This window comes from Molothrus ater, chromosome 2 (assembly GCF_012460135.2).
Source record: "Molothrus ater isolate BHLD 08-10-18 breed brown headed cowbird chromosome 2, BPBGC_Mater_1.1, whole genome shotgun sequence".
In the NCBI taxonomy this organism is placed as follows: domain Eukaryota; kingdom Metazoa; phylum Chordata; class Aves; order Passeriformes; family Icteridae; genus Molothrus; species Molothrus ater.
Window position 1 is genome coordinate 33,921,244 of NC_050479.2, and position 19,143 is coordinate 33,940,386.

The 19,143-nt window shown below is 39.5% G+C and overlaps 1 protein-coding gene across 6 annotated transcripts in view; it reads left to right on the top strand.

Annotated features, from left to right (window-relative positions):
- JADE3 (jade family PHD finger 3) overlaps nt 1-19,143 on the top strand; it is a 64,638-nt gene that overhangs the window by 26,588 nt on the left and 18,907 nt on the right. For 3 of the 6 annotated variants that reach the window (XM_054518631.1, XM_036382105.2, XM_036382114.1), the window contains 3 exons: nt 5,177-5,236; nt 6,367-6,449; nt 17,672-17,829. In XM_054518631.1, coding sequence (XP_054374606.1) covers nt 5,188-5,236; nt 6,367-6,449; nt 17,672-17,829 — 290 coding nt within the window. In that variant the 5' untranslated portion in view covers nt 5,177-5,187. Of the gene's footprint in view, nt 1-163; nt 282-1,402; nt 1,427-3,057; nt 5,237-6,366; nt 6,450-17,671; nt 17,830-19,143 lie in introns of all 6 variants that reach the window. The other 3 variants (XM_036382086.2, XM_036382097.2, XM_054518630.1) reach the window with 3 other exon arrangements.

Here is a 19,143-nt window from a genome sequence, read left to right on the forward strand (position 1 = left end):
GTAGGTTACTTTTTGTCCCACTTGAAAATTTCCATAGTGTTGTGGCCAATTCCATTTTTGTCAGGCTATTTTAAGATGTGAAGAAGTAAAATCTCACAGGTCTAGGATATATTTGCTTAACAGTTTCTTGAATTTTCTGGTTCTGTCTTTTCCATCTTTATAGGTCCTAACAGGTACTGAGTAGTGTATGGATGTGTTTAACCTTTGTCTGCAACAAACTGAAGCCAGGAAGCACGGCTATTCCTTGGAGATACTGTTTTGTTCAGAAATCTTGGCTGGCTGTAAGGATTCATTTTGTGTGCTTGTCACTGATGTCTTGCCTAATATGCTGTACAAATTCAGACTGTGATATCTCATCCCCGTGTCTGCTGTTACTGATGAACTATGCAGAGGAATGCATTAGAAAAAGTAGCTAAATGTAGTAGTTTATTTGGTAAATTTATTTGTTTACTCTGATGCAAATTGAAAATGAAAAAATATTTGTTTGTCTTGTTTCTGCTGGTATTTGAGATGGGTTTTTGTTTTGGATAAGGCTCTGAAATTTTGTTACCTATCTGCTACTTACATGTGCTACTGGAGTGATTTTTTTTTTTTTTTTGAGTAATCCATGGTAACTAGCTTTTGAAAAGTGGGAAGTGCCTTAAGTCAGTGCTACATTGATTTTCCTCAGGGGTAGAAGAGAATTGTGGTAGAGGCAAGTGGCTGCTTCTTCTTCACTTTAGCAGTGCAAGTACTTGTGAATAAGCAAAAAGGAGCAAACATAACTTAGAAATCATTAATTACAAAACATATCCCTTAGATTTTTGGAAATATCAGTGTTACTATCTTAAGATTCTTGCATGTGCTGGCTGAGGTGTTGATTCCTCTTAGCTTGGGATTCATGTTTTGATTTCAGCCAGGCGTGTGCAGGGTGGCTTTTTCCTGGCTTTCCTTGAAAGTGCAGTGATGTGTTGGATACAAGCATCGATTCTGTCTCCAGGGCAAAATTCCCAATATGTACAGCAGCCTTGTGGAAGCCAGGAAAAGCTGGCAGTGTAGTGTTGCTGTCTGTGGCTGAGGTTTTCCTGGGATTGTTTTCTGCTTAAACACACAGAAAGGTTTAGGGCATCTTGACCTGTTTTCAGTTGTTAAGGTGACAGCAGGCAGTGATGCTGATTTCTCTTTTTTAAAGTTGCAGTTCATGTATTAAGCTGTTTCAAACAGATTGGGCATAAATGTGCAGCCATGGCTTGGCAAGTTAGAAGTGCAACAGGTGTAGAATATGGTTCAAGTTTAGGAATAACTCTACTAATTCATATTAAAAATGATGCCAGCAAGTGTTTCATTGCAGTAATTGCCTGCAGAGTTGAACATCTTTTTCCTTGTGACATGACGATTTCTTACTGCTGCTTCTGTTTTTCAGTTTTCATTTAGAAGATCCCTGAAGGTGGGCATCTTTAGAATTTGTATATGTTGTCATACAAGTGATTAATAAGATGTTAGTCCCTCTGTGGATTAAAAAATTTTAAAAAAAGGGGGCAAAAGCACTTAATATATGGTGTTTGTATTTTTAATGATCGTTTTTGAGGTAGTCTGTGCTTGCCCATAATGCCTGTGCGCTCCTGAAGTCCATAGCCAAAGCACCCTACCTACTTTATAAGGTAGTGAGAATCATGATCTAGTTAGTGACTGAGAAACGAGGATTTTCTCCAGGCATTTTGGGGGGGGAGGGGGACAGAGCCCCGTCTCTTCTATTCTGCAACAACGTTTCAGTCTTGAGTTGCTTTACTCTCCCTTAGCTTGTACATTGAAACTGCTAGAAAGTGTCAATGTTAAAACTTAAGTCGGTTGAATCGAGAAGTTCATCATGTCCATTTGCAAAATGCCTGGACAAACTGAAGGATGCCAGTCTGCTTTGGGGCGTTTGGACTGAAGCTGGGAAAGGTTGGCATCAATTTTCATGGTGGGGGGAGGAAGAGGTGTCCCCTGAATTTCTGAATTGAGCTGCTTCTGATTCTTCTCCATTCTTCAAAGGCAGGTGAGGTGAGGCAGGAGCTTTCCCACTGAATGGATGTTTTGGGAACCCTCTCTAGTGTCTAGGGAATGGAAGCATCATTATCAGGGAGCCTTTCTGATGAGTCCTCATGCCTTGAAGTGGAAGTGAGCTGGAAGTTGTGTGGCAGTCCCAGTTTACACAAGGGAACAGCAAAGCAGTTCTCTGTTAAAAAGAAAGTGAAGTCCCCTGTAGAGGTGTTCTCTGCTGAATGGTGCTCAGGCTCTGGGTCCTCCCGCATTGTGTGGGGACATTAGGGTGAACTTGTAGCCCGTTAGACACTTAAATAACCTGACTTACCAAACACGCCACACCTGTAATTTGTTGGAACTGTGGATTTTTATACACTGTTGATGTGGTTAATATTGCTGAAAAAGTCAGGCAGGAATCCAGTACTATTACTATTCAGGGCTTTTTGCCCTCAGTGACTACTTTTTCTGTTTCTGTCTGCTATCATGGAGGTGTAAATCTCTTCCCTGAGCTGCTACAAACCCAGTTCTCAAATAACAGCTTGTTACTTTTATTTAGTGTGTGTTTGTTTGTTTTTTTACTCTCATGGAGTTTTTGGCAGAGGTGAGCTTTTTGTTCTAAAGGTTTTGTTACACTTGCCATTTCTATGTAAGCTGTTTTTGAAGCTTAGGCATCTCTGCTCTTCTTTCCTAGCTGCCCAGGCAGAAGTCCAGGTTTCCTGGGTGTTCTATCCTGTAGTTGTCTCTCTCAGCCTCATGTTTGACCCTACTTTAATTGAATGCTCATGTTACACTTTGCAGATAGTTGTCCTTAGTACAGAGTGAAAAAGTTTTATTGCTGCATGTTTATATAGGCTCTAAGAGATGGGAATCACCTGCCATAGGCTTGCAGCACCTTTTAACAATTGCTGAAAAATTCACCTGGACATAAAACCAAAGCAAGTAGCAAGCACTTCCATTTCTTGCTAAGAAATGGAAGTGCTTGCTACTTGCTAAGAAGTGGAAGTGGGGAATATTGCTCAGCTCACTTAGATGCTTCTTTTTGTTGTTTCCCAGGTCTTCTAACGTACCTGATGGTCTTTAAGGCAGGAAATAAAACCTGTCAGCAGATAAGTTGTCATGGGCAGAACCTATGTTTTTTTAGGGAGACTTGCATGCTGGAAGGGGCTGGGTTTGGCCTGGAGTGCAAACTCTCAAAAGGGGAGTAAGTTTTATTTGCTTGTGATTAAAATCCATGCCTTTTAATTTCACAAGTTGGCAGTATGAAAGTAGTCTTGTAGACCTGCCTTCAGTACCCTGCAGCAAACTTCAAGTCTGGTGTCCCCAGAACATGTACAAAGACAAGTCCTTCTGACCCAAGTGCCTGCTACATGTCAAACAGCTTTTGTCCAAGAGCTTCATGGAAGTTTCTTCATCTGTACCAGCTACCTTCCATTGCTTGCTGGAAGCAAAGCGCTGTGGTGTTTTGACTATTTAATATTTGCTGTTGCTCTTTTCTTGGACACTGGTCTGCGCATGTAGCATGGCTGCCTTGTCTCCCCTATGTTGCTTGAGCTGTGAGAAGGTGAATTAATGTGAAATTATTTGTTATGTAATGGAATTTTGTACCTTGCTTAAGTGATGATGCAAATGACCTTTATCTTGTGTCTTTCTGTCTTCCCCCCAGGTTAAATACCCAACTCAGAAATTCTGTATCTGCTTTCTTGATAACTGGAAGCATTGCTTCCTTTGTCAGCTTTCAGGAGTGCAGACAATGTCTTTTTGTATAAGAGGTTGAAAGGATTGATTTTAAACTTGGAGTGATCACTGCATTTAGATTCAGTAAACTCACTCTCTTAAATACAAAGACTGCTGAAATTTTCCACTAAATTGAACACTTGTGCTGCAAACAATTCAATTTCAATCTCTTCAAAGCCTTTGGGCAGGCTTCTCTTATCTGGAGATCTTGTTTATCCCGTGGTATTTGGATAATCTCAAGACCCATTGTACAGTAACTAATGTGGAGTGCTTATCAAATGGATTATTCAGCTGTGTTGCTTTTTTTAATGGCATGTGGTTATGTTTAAGCAATGAAGCTGTTTACACTTCAGGTGTAGCCAAGCTGGCACTTAGAGTACTGCAGACATTTCAGGTTCAGCTATCTGTAACCTACTTGAGCATATCTTCTGCTTAAAAAAGAAACAACAAAAAAATAGAGTATTCCTGCAGAATTACTTTTTACTTCTTTTCTTTATTGATTTTCTCATTCGATCCATTACAAACATAGGGGTGATTTTTATTTACTGCTATTAATTGTAAACTGTTATTGAACCTTAGTTAACAAACGTAACATTGAATGTTATAGAGTGGCAGGACTAATAAGAATATATATGGATTTTTCTTGGCACTTGTTTAGAGTATGTAGCTGATAACTGTTTTGATTTTTCTTTTATTAAGTAGAAGTGCAGAAAGTTCTTCTTCCCCTCTCTGTAGCATTACATGTTCAAAATTGAATTTCAAAAAGTTCAAACCCTTTTTTTAATGCAGCTGGTGCAGTGCCACTGAAGTATTTCTCAGTGATACTCTTGATCACTTCTCAAACTTCTGAAAACCATGTTGCTTGTGAAATAAAGGGTGATCAAGTGACTTAAATGGCATCAGTCACTGCTTTCTATGATTGCTGCTATTTAAAATCAGCCTTTTGCTTTGCATCGATGCCTTAAGGTTTCTTTGTGTTTTGTTTGTTTGTTTAGGTTTTTTTAGGGTGTGTTATATTTCTAAATCCTTGCCTTGCTGTGCATCCACCTTATTTCCTGGCCTCCACCCGTCTCTCAGCTAGCTACTGCCGCCATGGCAACTCTTGCTCCAGCTGAACAGATGGGACATTGAGTGGAGCAGTGCACGCTCATGCCCTGCCGGGAATCAGCTGGCGGGTTGCACTTCTTTCTGCAAAATTAAAAGCAGGCTCTGCCCAGCAGAGGCATGCTGGTTTTGAGGGTGCTCAGTTTCACAAATAGTACTGTGATCTATTAGTTGCTTGCAGAAATAAAACATAATGACTGGACTGGGATTGTTTCTGTGCCCAAGACCTCTTCAGAGGAGCTTTGCCTTTAGTTAGAAGAACTTGGCATCAGCCAGCAGCCAAGTGATTTTCTGGTAGAACTGTTGCCATCAACTTGGTTTTTTTTCTCTTTAGGATGCGTCAGGATGAAACGCCACAGGCATCTAAGCACCAGTGACAGTTCAGACAATGAGAGTAAGTAATACCTGCTAGTTTTTTTTTTTTGGTCTATCACCCCCTTGTGGTTTCCCTCTATGGTTTGAGGGCGAAGTGTTTAACCTCTTAAAATTTCAAAAAAAATGTTTCTTGATTGGTTTCTTTTTGCATTTGTGGTCTTTGGTGTTCTGAATCATGTTATAGGAGGAGAATAAGGCAAAGGATCTTATGAGGGGAGTTTTGAGTATACTTAGAATTTCAAGAGAAACTTGTATACCTTTCTCATTTATAGTTGGCAAGAAGAAATCTGTAAATCAAGAGAAATTTTGCTGCCCAGGGTTCTATTCTGTGATTATTTTTCTAAAAATAATCCCATTGTCTCATGGTATGCAGAGCTTCAACGTTAAAATAGTTGGGGGTGGCAAGCTTCTTGAACATTAATGTGTTAGAATTATAATCAGTGTATCGATTGCTGTGTTATCTCATACTGGTTCTTGATCTACTCCACTTCTCTCTGTTCAACAATTTAGTAAAGTTACACTTTAAGTGTTCCTTGGCAGACATCTACCTGAATATCTTCCCATTTTATCTGCAAGAAACCCAAAACAGAACAAGCCTGTGTGACAGGGTCTTGTTTGTTTCTTACAAACCTGTGCCTATCTAGTAGCTCTGTACATAATAATGATTCATTGTCATATTCACTGCAAGTCATTGATGTATCCTCTGCTAAAATAACATTTTGTCAGAAACATCTCAGATATCACACTATGGGTTTTTTGCATCTCATGTTGGCACATTTTAGTATCATTGCTTTTTTCTTTAGGGTTTTTTTTTTGAGCATTTTCAAGCTCTGTTTTACTCTTCCTTCCACTTTGTTTGAAGGGAACTAAATGAAAGAAAGCAGTCTGTCTGCTTGTTTCTGTTTACTCATGCTTGTGTTGGGCAGAGCAGAGTGTACCCATAAACTTGGTGTGCTGTGGTTTTATAAAGAACGAGTGGAACAGGAAGAGCTGAAATTAAGCCTACAGACTGCCTAACAGGTTTTTTTTGCCCACATCTTGTCAAAAATTATAATTCAAGAGATTGGAGTGCCTTGTGTTTCACTGGAAAATAAATGAATTAAGCCGAGCTATAATGATCCTTTTTTATTTCTTCTTTTTTTTTAACAGGTCCTTCCACTTCCTTTTCTTCTTGTTCAAAATACAGGAGCAAGTCAAAAACACCAGCAAATGAACAAAAGAAGCCTGCTGAGGTAAGAACTGGGTTGGTCACTGGTAGCTTTCTTTCATGCAGTTTTCATGTTTCTAAGCCTTGAAGAAGTGAGCTATGAATCTGTTGCTGGTGAGTCCTTTTGTCACCTGTCAAATTCTTTGTGAACCCTCATTTTCCTCACTGTGTGAGTATTACAGGAACTCTGATGTTTGATGGTCCAAAATGACTTATGGCATTTGCAGATGGTAATATGTAGTTTGTTCTTTCCCTGGAATTTTAATATCATTTTGAAATTGGGAAAAGCTGATATGGTCTTATGAGTATAAAAGTGGCTAATAGGTATGTGTTTGGGAAGGATGATGTCTGCTTCAGGATGAAACAGTGGGAGGCTTAAGTGGGTAGGATATGTATATGCAGTGTTTGCTACTTTGTTACTCTTGGCTTTTTACTGTCAATGTAGCTTTTTTGTGTACTCTGCCATCTCCACCTGTTAGAACCTCAACACTTACCACTGTCACTGGACCTGTACTGACCTATTTATTAAATTGACTTTTTTGCACAATCCAGTGCCCAAAGTCATCCTGTCGACCATTCCACTGGTAGACCCTCCTAGTGGAAGATTTGTTGGCTGCCTTCTCCAGATTTTATGCTTGCTTTCTTAAGGGCTGAAGTCAGATGCCAACTACAAATTTGAGAAATATTTCTTGTAGCTAATTCCCCTTACTTGTTATCATATTGCCTCTGAATGAGTCCTTCAGAATTTTAGTATGAGTGCTGAAAAAAGACTGACAAACCCCACTTTATTTCTATAGAATTTAAGGTTATTTACTGTACCAGCAGCTTTTTACCTGAGTGGTTACTGCTGTGCAAGGTTGTGTGAAATATGTAGATTATGCTCCTATAGCTTAAGCTATTCAGCAAATATGCTTTGTGCTTCTTTTCTATGTGCTGCTAACTAGGCGGGTTTGGTGTGGTAAGAACAAGGTAAATGATACAGGATGTGTTATTTCTTTGGAAGCTTAATTCTTATTGCAAGTCAATTCAAGAAAACTCAATTCTAAAAGAAAATGCAAAAATGTTTAAAAAATAAATTGGCTTGAACTAGCTAGCTACATAGTGTTTTATTTGCAGCCACCAAGGTTAAGAAAAACCCACTAAGCTTTTTGCCTTTAACATATTATGAGGATTATGGTTCTGTAAGAATTTAAATCTTAAAGCAGCTTGTGGCTTCTGAGGTCTTGTAAGTGTTGCTCATGTGTGCCTAGGCAGTAGCTTTGTTACCAGTCAAGCTGTGCAAATGGGAGCTGAAGCACATATATTGCCAGGCTGTCCACATATATGCTGTTTCAGATACAATAGGTGCTAGTCCCTTACCAGTCCCTTCTTTCTGCCCAGCCATGCAGTTTTATTCTTATATCTGTTCATCACAGGGATTGCCCTATTACAGCCTTCTTTAAGTTTGCTCCATTTTTTCTCTACGTGCATATGTACATTAAAACAATAATTATGAAGATGTGGTCCAGCTATGTAGCATACAAGTTTTCTGTTTACATAACCTCTAGGAGTTAAAACTAGCAGTATTTTCAGTTCATCCTTTTCAGATCAGCTTTGCTGCCTTTTACCAGTTCCGAGGCAAAATCTTGATTCCTTTAATGCTTGAAATTTGAAACTTTAAAGAATAAAACCTGGAATATACACTTGAAATTTCCAAGTCTATTTCATAATATAATCCTTCTAGTAATACTGGAATCGCTTTGTCATATTTGACTTAAGATTCTCCTCCTGGGGGGGAAAAAAGAAGGGAAAAAAAAAGGAAAGAAATCCCAAACTTTAGAACATATCCACTTTGGAAGGAGTGTCTTGAGTACCATATTTAAAAGATCCCTGAAATGAATTAAGTTCTCCTGGAGAGGGAGTGGAAGGGAAGGTGACAGAGTACTGAACATAAGACTTTTAGCTATTGCTTATGTTTTGCTTTTGTTCTGCTAAAAGCAAGCGCTCCCTCCAGCCCCTTGAAAAGCATATGCTGGGAAGTGTAGTATACGAAATGCTTTTGTCAGCAGAGCATTGAAATTGATTATTTATGCATCAAGCGATGACAGGGGAGCAAAGCAAATACTGAAAAGGGACCCCACTATACATCTAATATCTATTAGATAGAAATTTAAATTTTCAGGCTGACAGCATCTCTTTAGCAAGACCTCTCTGTAACAAGTTGGCATTGCTCTCCTTTCATTCACCTCTGCTTGCCAGGCAGCAGGCTGCTTCTTGAGTTAGTGATGCAGAAAATCTAGAAGGTCAAAGCTATAAATAGTTGTTTGGAATATTTTTGTTCATGGTCTTCATACATTAAATTTTTTTTTCATGCCAGTAAGTCTTGGTTTTTCAATATATTGCATGTGAGTATATATGCTTTCTTCCCCTTCCTGTACCATCAGCAGCCCAACCTGAGTACCTGGGTTCTCTCCAATCAAATGCTTAGGTTTGGTGCTCCAATAAGCAAGTTGTGAGTATATGTCCAGTGCAGGACTTAGCTAATTATGCTGGTGTCCTCTGAGGTTGCCTGTAAAAATTGATGAGTGGCTGCATCTGAGGACTGCTTGAATTGCCTTCCAGGTGCTTTAGAATCCGGGTGGGTTTGGGAATGGCCTCAGTGGAGCGAGGTCTCTGGTGTTACTGCCAGGCCAAGAGGTGTCGTGTTACACTGCAAGTGTCAAAGCCCATTTCCAGAGTGTGTATCAATCCAGAAGGGATTGATTGATTGATTGATGTTAGTGGGTTGGACCTGGTTTCAGCTTACTCCTGTCTCCTCCTTGGAGAAGAAGGTGAGAACAAGGGAAGCCTGTAGTGATGCTTCTTCAGACTGTGGTGCTTCTGTAGGTAATGTCAAAAGCAGGGCCGTGTCTCTCTTACTGCTCACCTTCTGGATTACAGTCTATCACTGTGTAATCCAGAAGGTGAGCAGTACTACTGAAATGGTGACTTCAAAGTTCTGTTATCCAATTAGCTTTAGCATTTACTGTGAATAAATAAGCTGTGTTGAGGTTAGAGGCACACCAGTATTTCAAAGTCTTAGCTGGTTTGGAGACTTTTATGATGATGTTGGCCACATACCATTTGTGGTGTTGCCCCTCAGTGGATTTAAATGTAGACAGGAGGGACTCACAGCCTTCTGCAGTAGGCTGTGTGGGAGCTGCAGGGTAGGAGACATTTGGATGTCTGGCTCAGCATGAAGCCTGTACTTGGCAGTTTCCTGTCTCCATGAAAACTGAGGCAGAAAATGATAGCAGAGTAGTGGGAATAATTTTTGCAGGGAAAATGCATTAGCTGGACTGGCCTGTATGACTGACCATGTCTTTTCCCTTATGCTTGTGGGGTCACAAAAGAGCCTAAGAGATCTTTATGACACTCAAATTTATGTATATCTTTTTTCAATCCTGGCTCCTCCTTGAAAGTGCAAAGAAGTTAAGTTAGTGTTGTGTTTTTTTTAAACCCTTTCCATATAACATGGCAATATTTTACTTCTCTTTGCAAATAGGGTTTCAAGTCTCACAGCAGGAGTAATTTTTAATCCCTCATTGCTGATTGTGACAGCTATATTATCATGTGAAATGCAGCTTATTTTCCAAAAGTAAATGGTCTGCATTCATTACTTGGGTACGTGAAACTCTTTTTAGTGGCATTTAACTGCCACATAAATTGTAGGTCTTGATCCTGAGAGGCACCCTGTAAGACTAAACTCTTGGCAGCAAATGGACTCTTTTTGCAGCTTGAAAGTGCTTTATTTTGTTCTGTGAGTGAATGGGCAACATGGTTAAACTATATTGCTTTGCATGTGCCATGTGTAATAAGAGACTGCCACTTTTATGTGCATGCTCACTTTAAAAAATTCTGAATTATCTGGGATGTGTACAGGCTTCTCAAGACCTCTGGCAAGCATGTGTTATCCATGAGCTACTTTTAGCCTGCTTGGGTTAGTTGGTTTTTTTTTAAAAATACATAAGGCTGGAGATGGAAACTCATCAGTTACTTCTGTGATTTTTTTTTTTCCTTTGAGATACTGTCTCAGGCTATTTGAACTATTTAGGAAGAGGTGACCCAAATGCAGGAAGATGTGGAAGAGCTTGCTTGTGAAAAAGCTGAGCTATTTTACCTTTGAAGTGAATGAGCAGGCATACCAGTAAAGTGTGAATGGGTTGGAAACAGCAGAGCTAGAGTGCTTCAGTCCTGCCTGTCCTTGTGATGGAAGAACTGGACAGAAAAGGCAGCCATGAGCATTGAAAAATGAGCCCCAAACTTAAAAAATCTGTAGCAATTAAAAGGATATCCTTTTCATGCAATTAGGCTGGGAAGCTCATCTGCTACAGGAAGTGGTTGAGACTGAGAAGTAAACAAGATTAAAAAAGGAATTGGACAGATGATAGCAAGTACAGATATTTTAAAATATCTGTATAAATTAATACCACTTTAAAAATTGATTGTTAGGATTAACCCCAAAATCCAAAGCTTATGTCTGATTAGCAACCAGAAGGAAACTTGACACGTTCTTGCACGTTCTTCTGGCTCATGAGATACTGTCAGAGACATGATGTTAGGTAGCATTGATTTAGTATTCAAATTCCTGGCTTTTTCTATACATGCTTGTAAACAGAGGCTAGGAGGAATCATGGCTACTTAAATGAAAAGTACAATATTTCATTTAGTTAAGTCCTGGATAACTAAGATAGTTTTAGGGAGTAAGGGGTTTTAACATTAGGATTTACCCTCTTGCTTGTCCAAATTGTGTGGATGTTTGAGAACTACAAATTTAATTCTACACATATTCCTGACTATCAGCATTTTTAACATTTTAAGTTTCTCAGTCTTGTTGGTATATGTGCCTGGAACTGTAGCTTTATTTCCATTTGAAATTTATGTTGCCTTTTATTTACTTTGCTGCCAAAAATTGCTCAACCAACCAAAACCCAAAGCAAACCTGCCTTAAGTTTCTACGCTTCTCTATAAGGTAATCTTCTTAGTTCAGAGACTTCCTGCCCAGGTTGCAATATATTAACAGGAAAAATTCTACCTTTCCAGAAAAAGCTCACCAAGTTCTGTTCTTGGAGTAAATGGGCATTCTTTTGCACATACTGTCAAACATCCATACAAAGATAAAGTATGCTCAGATACTATGTGGCTGTATTACACTTGTAATAAGTCATATGAGAATTTAAATTTTGTTTTATTATTTTTGAGGTGATTTTAGGTGAAAACCTGCTCCTTCGTAAGTGTGTTTGCTGAGGGCCTGTACTTGAGAGCTACAATAGTAGAGTAAGCCTTAATGCTTGGGGGTGCTTATGGGAATAAAAGTTACTAGATCCTTTCAAAGGAGAATAAGGAAGGATTATTTTACCCTCAACATGATGGAAAAACTCTTGTGTAATTTGCATTTCACATAAACTGAAGTGTTTGACAGTAGAATTTCAAACTTAGCCTTCAAGATGGGTTGGGAGGGACACCAAAAATCTAGGAAAATGCTAGCTGTTGTCTGGTTAGAGAGGATGCTGGCCCTCATTCCATGAAGTGGTCCAGCTGGGGAAAGATTGATTGTCCTTCTTGGATGTCCTGGCTAGCTTTCCAGCACCACTAGCAGTATGGGGGCACTATCCCAGTCTCCATGGTTTGGGACAGCACCTAAGGCAAACGCTCTGTGCTATGACAGCAGCGCTTCCTTGTGGTAGGACATGGCTTGGCTTATGGCTGCAGTCAGCAGAAATAAGAGAGCGCTCTCCAGCTGTGGTGAATCCAGGTTTATTGAGTCCCAGGGGAAACCGACAACCAAAAAGAGCAAGGGAGGAGTTGCAACAGCTTATAAGGAGGGAGGGAGACAGGGGAGGAGTCAGTCCTTGGACAAATAGGGTTCCAGGGGAAGTGGGAGACAAAAGATTGCTCCCAGGGGAAGGGAGTGGGATACAAAAGATTGACTTAGGGAGAACACCGGTGGGGATAACTTGAGGGTGTGGCCCCAGCCCCTGAGCCAGTCACTTGACACTGTAGCTGGAAGTTTCTAGAGAGTTCTAGAGAGAAGGGTGGGAGTGCTGAGTGATGGACAGGGCACCGGGGAGGGATTTGAGAAAGGCTACATTGATCTCCAAGGCAAATGGGGAAGAGTTGGGATAACTGGCAGCGCAAGGGAGGGAAGGGAGAACCAGGGCAGAACCATTGCATGATAGGGGGAACAGAACAGTCCAACTTATACAGACACAACACAACAATTCCATGCTGTTTGCTGTAAAAGACCTAATATACTTTTGCAGGGAAGACAGGACATAGTAGTTCCTGCCTGCTTTTTAAAAAATCATAGCTCTGTGTTTCTGAGCAGTGCATCTCCTGACTCCCTTGTGAGATGAGAACTGAATGATGGATGATGGATGAGAACTGAAAAGCCTGAGTTGCTGAGTTCTGCTGGTTGCAGGGGAAGCCTCATGACTGAAGCAGTTTCATGCAATCCAGCATAAAGTGGGCTTTGATTGTAACAAGAGCATGACCCATAATGTACTTAGGCCTTGGAGGTGTGGTTCCCAGTCATGGCCCAGATGCCTGTGACAAGTGACTTACCCATGTTGGGAGGCTGTAAGCAGTTGATCAAAGTACCTGAAAGCATGGAGAGTGTCACAAGAAGTACTGGCTTACATTGAATTTTTAAGAGATGACACAATCCATTTATTTTTCCTCACACGTGCATTTGGGCAAGACATGGTGAATGAGCAGTGGCATCAGTCAGCTTCGGTAGTAGCTTACAGAGGGGTATTGGAAAAGGGATTTCACTCATTTTTTTCTTCTCTTAATGTCGTTTTAAGTTTGCAGTGGTCATGAACAGAAGGTGCCTGGCAGTCTGTGCAGATCTGATATTTGAGTTGTTCATCAAAGATGGGGTTTGTAGAAGGCCATTTTATTGTCAAGACCATTCTCTGTTTTCAGTGCTAGTATTTTACTGTAATTCTCTATAGCATTGCTTGTATTCTCTGTGATATCTTTAATGGATAACGATACTTCATGCAAAATCGTATTCTTTGTTTCAGAGCCTGATATATTCAGAGAAAGCACAACAAGGGTCCAGTGAGGAAGATTATATATTGCATTTCCATAGAGTGCTTCCAGAAGGAGTTTGGGTTCAAATCATAGATGGCTTTCGGTGAAGCATTTTAAAATAAATTCTGAGAAGTTAATTTTTCTTGGACATACTCTTCTAACATAATTTCCAAATAGGACTCAGAAGTCTGAAAAACAAATATAATGTGCAAACTGCATCTTTGATATCATTGTTTCTTGGTGTATTAGTGCTTTGGAGGAGCAGAGCATCCATATTTCTCAAGACTTTTTGTAGAATTTAGCTTTTAAAGGCTTTATAGATGGCAATGTGTCTGCAGAGCTGACTGGGAGGTTCTCATTTCCTCAGCAAAAGCAGGCAGACTTCTACTGCAGGACAAGCCACTAATGCTGACCTGTCCTGGTTTCAGTGAGGGTAAAGCTAATTTCTTCTCAGTAGCTGTTGCAGTGCTGTGTTTTGTATTTGGAATTAATATGGTGTTGATAACACAGTGATGCTTTGGTTATTTGGTAATTCGTCTTTATCCCAATTCAAGGACTTTTCTTTTTTTATGTGTCTCATGCTCTGTCAGGGAGGAGGTATGCAATAAAAATAAACCATGAAACCAAAAAGACTGGGAGGGAGCATAACTGGGACAGGTGACCCAAACTGACCAAAGGGATATTCCCACCACAGAACTGTTATATAAACTGTGGGGGAGTTACCCAGAAGGGGAGCTGATCTGGCTTTGGGAAGTGGAGTCTGGCATTGGTAGTGGGTGGTGAGCAACTGTATTGTGCATCACTTGTTTGAGTTTTTCCTTTTTATTATCATTATTGTTACTATTATTTACCATCATTATTTTTGTGTTTTACTTTATTTTCAATTATTGAACTGTTCTTATCTCAACATATAAGTTTACTTTGATTCTACTCCGCATTCCACCGGATTTTAGGCGGGAAGACAGGGGAGCAAGTGGCTGAGTAGTTAATTTCCAGCTGGGCTTAAAACCACAACATGACTAAAGAACAAGGTCTTTTGTTCCAGATTTAAGCCCCAGTTCTAAAGCATGAAATATGTAATAGAAGTTCTCAATGAAATGGTAACGATTAGATTATGAGACAATGATGACATAAGCAGACACATTTCACTGATGTAATTTACTCAAAGTGCTATACTGCTTGTGGTTGAAGCTAAAAATTCCTGGCAGCAAAATTAAATTTTAAGTTCAGACCATGCAGTCTTGCATGGTAAGGCTAAAACTCATATGTACTTTCACGCTCTCTTTGCTAAAAATTATTTTTAATAAATCCCACTGTCACACAGTAACTACTGTGGAATGCTCTGAGTGCTGGGGAGTTTCCCACTTCTGTGTGGCTCTGGGAGCTGCACTTGGTTATAGCTCAGCTCTGCAGGGCCTTGTTCTGTTGTGTGCTAAAGACACTTGGCACCAGCTGAATCTGGTTGTGATGTTTCTGGATGGGAATATCTTATAAGCTTAGCCTTGGCTGTGCTCACTTTTCAGGTATTTTCAATATATATGATACTACAGGTGATGTTAAAATAAAATGGAGGGGTTGTGCTTTATATAAGGTAAGAAGTAGAACTACTTTGGGGTGATTGAAAGGTGAGCTGAGCTTCATGGGCTAACTGGAAATGCAGGTGGTTCTTGCCAAGAGGGGAGACTGTGTGCTGTAGAGCAGACTAGCTGTTGTTCTATGGACACAGTTAGTAAAGGAGCAGCATTTTTGTTTTTCAAATAAATGTTGGAAAGGAACAGCTGTGAGGAGAAGCTGACTATCTAAATCCTGGAGGCATGTGTGCTGCTCTTTGTGTAGATGGCTTAGTTCATAGCCTTGAGGCAGACTGCTGAAGTAGAATTTACTTCATTTGTCAGAAAACTCTCTTTGGGTCCCCTGAGTGTTTTGGTTTACTTCCACAATGAAAGAAATACAGATTGAGTATTCTCATACATTGCCCTCTAAGAGTATTTTACTGTTGGAAGACCCTGCTTTGCCACACGTGAAGAAATGAAGAATGACCAGAGCTAAAAATTGAGGATTTCTCGCAGACACTTGGAATCATTACAATTGCACTGTTAATCACAAGTGTGAACAGGCATTTCTTAGGAGGTCTTAACTGAGTTTTGGAGTCCCTTAAGATTTCAGCAGTTATTTTTTTATTGATTAAATTATTGACCTTCAGTGGTACCTATACTGTAAACTGTAGAAATCTGTAGCAGAGAACTTAATGTTGTAGCATGGTGATGGTGTGGTCGGTACTTACAATAGTCAAAAGAAACCCAGAAAAAGTTCATGCTCCAGGGGGTTTGTGCTCTAAAAATAGAGGTACAGTTTGCATACATAATGGATGATCAGAAGATTTGCTGCTAAGCAATGTAGTTAGAATACAGATGCCTTTAATACCATTTTTCATCTAGTGGTTAAGAAATAGTGAGTTTGATAGGAAATACTTCACTTTTATATTCTGTCACTGGCTTAAAAGGTAGTTTGTAAAGCACTTACCTCAGATAAGATTTGAGAAATATATTTTCTGGTAATTAAAGCAGTCATTGCACTTCTCCTGTATCATACTTTTCCATTCTGGTGTTCTTTGGAATTGTACCCTGTTAGTGTTACTAATAATTCTGGCTCTGTACCTGTAGCACAGAAAACTAAAATGCCTTTTAAGCAGTATAAATAATTTTACATTTTATTTTGGTGTGTACATATAGTGCTTGAAAAAAAAAAAAAAGATGCTTGCAGTCTCAGTGCTTTCACTCTTGACATTCAGATTTTAATATGAGCCTGTTATGTACCTGAGGAGTTTTATACAGAAAGCAGCAGTGAACAGTCTGTTCTGAACCAAGGCAGGTAACACATTAATAGCAAATACAAGACCCTTGAGTCTGTGGGTTTGAGTACCCTCGGTCAGCTTGCTCTCCTGGCCACCCATATGAGATGCAGTTGTAGAACATAATGAAGTAACGCTGATGTTCCAGGTCACCAGCAGCTATTTCAAGACCTGTTTAGCACAGAGACTTTTAAAGTAATATTTACTGGATGATTTCCAAGAACAGCTGAGAATTTTTGCAGTAGGCATAACTAGTCTGGTACTGTCAAATTGAAAAGGGTACATGAAGATATTGGGCTCTGAGGTTGTTTATTACTCTCTGGTTATAAAACTGAATTGGTAAGTAGAGAATTTAACCTGTCACAACTTACTGCAGGGATATTTTCCATTTCGTTTTATGGCCCTTTGAGGATTTGATTTCTTATTACAATAATACAGTTAATTAGTTGCAATGTCTCCCTAAAACCAAGTCACAGTAACTGTTTTGCTTTACTGAACATTAAGCTGGTGCAGTGTAGCAGTGGAGGAAAAAGCCCACAGAGGATAAATGTGCTCTTTATTTAAATTGTACACACCTGTAGTTGACAGATACTGACATTAAGTAAGCTTTGAGATGACTGATAATCATGTTTACATGCTTGTAAAAACGTAACTCTCTGGAGCCAAGTGTTATGGCTGAAGATCTGCTGCTATGGTTTGCTTTGTATGAGGGTGGTGTTTCATGGTACAGGTTTGTTGAAAGATGCTGAGGCTGGATTTTGTCCATCACTGCTTACACACAGAGCAATGCAGGTCTTATGTTCCAGCAAAGGCTGCTGTTCATCTTCAATCTCAGAGATCCCAACTAATAAAACTTCAAGTGGTTTTAATAAATGAGCAAGTGCCTATCCATCAGTTTTGCCATGGCAACTGTTTGTAGCCCATGATGAATATGACAGTTTAAAGTAGCTGAACTGAGTGAAAGAAAAGTGTATCCTACCTTGGGTCTAAGTGAGGGTACAACCTACAGGCTGACAATAAGCTGATTGAAAATATGGTGAGGAGTCTGAATCAGATGCAGGCTTCTTTTCTCCTATTTCTGGTTACCTGTAAAAACCTTCTTCCTTCTGTTTAGCCTTTATGCAGCAGCATGGTTTTGAGTTAGTGTAAACCTCTTATCATACTATACCTAATGCACTAAAATTAATAATCTAGGTAGTTTCAAATTGATTTCTGTTGATACTCTTAAAAAATTATCAATGCATGTGCACTGTTTCAGTGTAGATAAGAAAAGTACCTGCCACATTCTTTAACACAACGCTCTCTCTCAAATCCATGTTTGTGCTCTGTGTTTCCTGCAGGTGTTCCGCAAGGATCTCATTAGTGCCATGAAACTCCCAGACTCTCACCATGTCAACCCTGATGAGTATTACGTCTTTGCAGACACATGGAAACAAGAATGGGAGAAAGGGGTTCAAGTTCCAGCCAGTCCAGAAACTATTCCGCAGCCTTCTCTCAGGTATTGCTGATGAGATGTGAATCATGTTTACAAAATGGCAACTCAGAGAAGATGGTCTCTCAAAACCGAGTTGTCTAAGTGCAGTCAGATTTTTCTTTGTTGGTATGTTTAAATCTTCAGTGTAGCAGCCTTCAGACATGTTCTTAAACCACACAAGTGCCAATTTGGAAAACATTTCTGTGGTGATTCAGTCCAGATCTCATTCTGTCTGCATGCTGTTACAGTATCTACATTGTGATACTTGAATAAAGAGATCTTTTTTCCTCAGTCGCATGGTGCTATGGATTAAAAGCTGTTTTTTATTTCAGCATGGGGAGTTGAATAAATTAAAAATAAACTCATATCTTATGCATATTACTTGAAAGGTTTCCCTACACTGCATGGTGATATAGAGCACTAGGCATGCAGTAATCACTGATACCTGATAAAACGACTCATTTGTTTATATAATCTAATTTTGGTTATTCTCAATGTTTTAACCTTTTCTACCTTCTCTCACCACAGTTGGCTATTTAACATTATAGAAGTTCAGTCATCTCAGATTCTGGAGATAGATAAAGAATCTTCAGTTCTCTCACACTTTGTTTAGGTTAAGGAAGCATAGCACTGTAGTCCTGCAGCCCTTCCTGGTGGAAACAAAACATGTTTCAACAAAGAAAGGTTAATGCCAGTGTACTCTTCAAGATGAAGATACATGAATTGTCTGGTGAAAGTGCTGAGTCAGCATAATTTAATTTCCGCTGATGCTATTGTCACTACCAACTTATTAAAAATAAGTAATTGCAGCTCATACCAGCGGCATTATATTGGAGGAAGAAAATGGACCAGAAAAAAGAAAAGCTCACAAGGGAATTAGAGGAAAAAATGAGCAGGGTAAGGGAGATGAAGAATGGCAGAAGGACATTGTGCTAACACTGATAATCCACATTGTCCAGTTAGAATTATGTGGGATACAGCTTGACAGCTGTCTCCTCCTTCTTTGCTGCCTTATTTTCCTGAGTTTTTATCTTTTCCTTGTCCTGTGGAGGGTGACCTCCAGAAAGCATGCAGAGCTGCTCATGCATGGCACTGTTCTGTATCTCTCTGGCTTCCTTCCACATGTAGGGCTTTTTGCATTGAATTCAGGGAAAGATTGAACTTTATCTAGTTCAGATTATTCTTTCCATTCCAAAATAAAACTAATTAAACACAGAGTTTTATCTCTGAAAATACTTGAAAGAAACAACAGAAAGAAACAACAGAAGGAACACAAATCTTTTTCTCCGTTGACATTTCAAGAATCCTGTCTCCCTAGGCTGACTGTACTTACTGGCT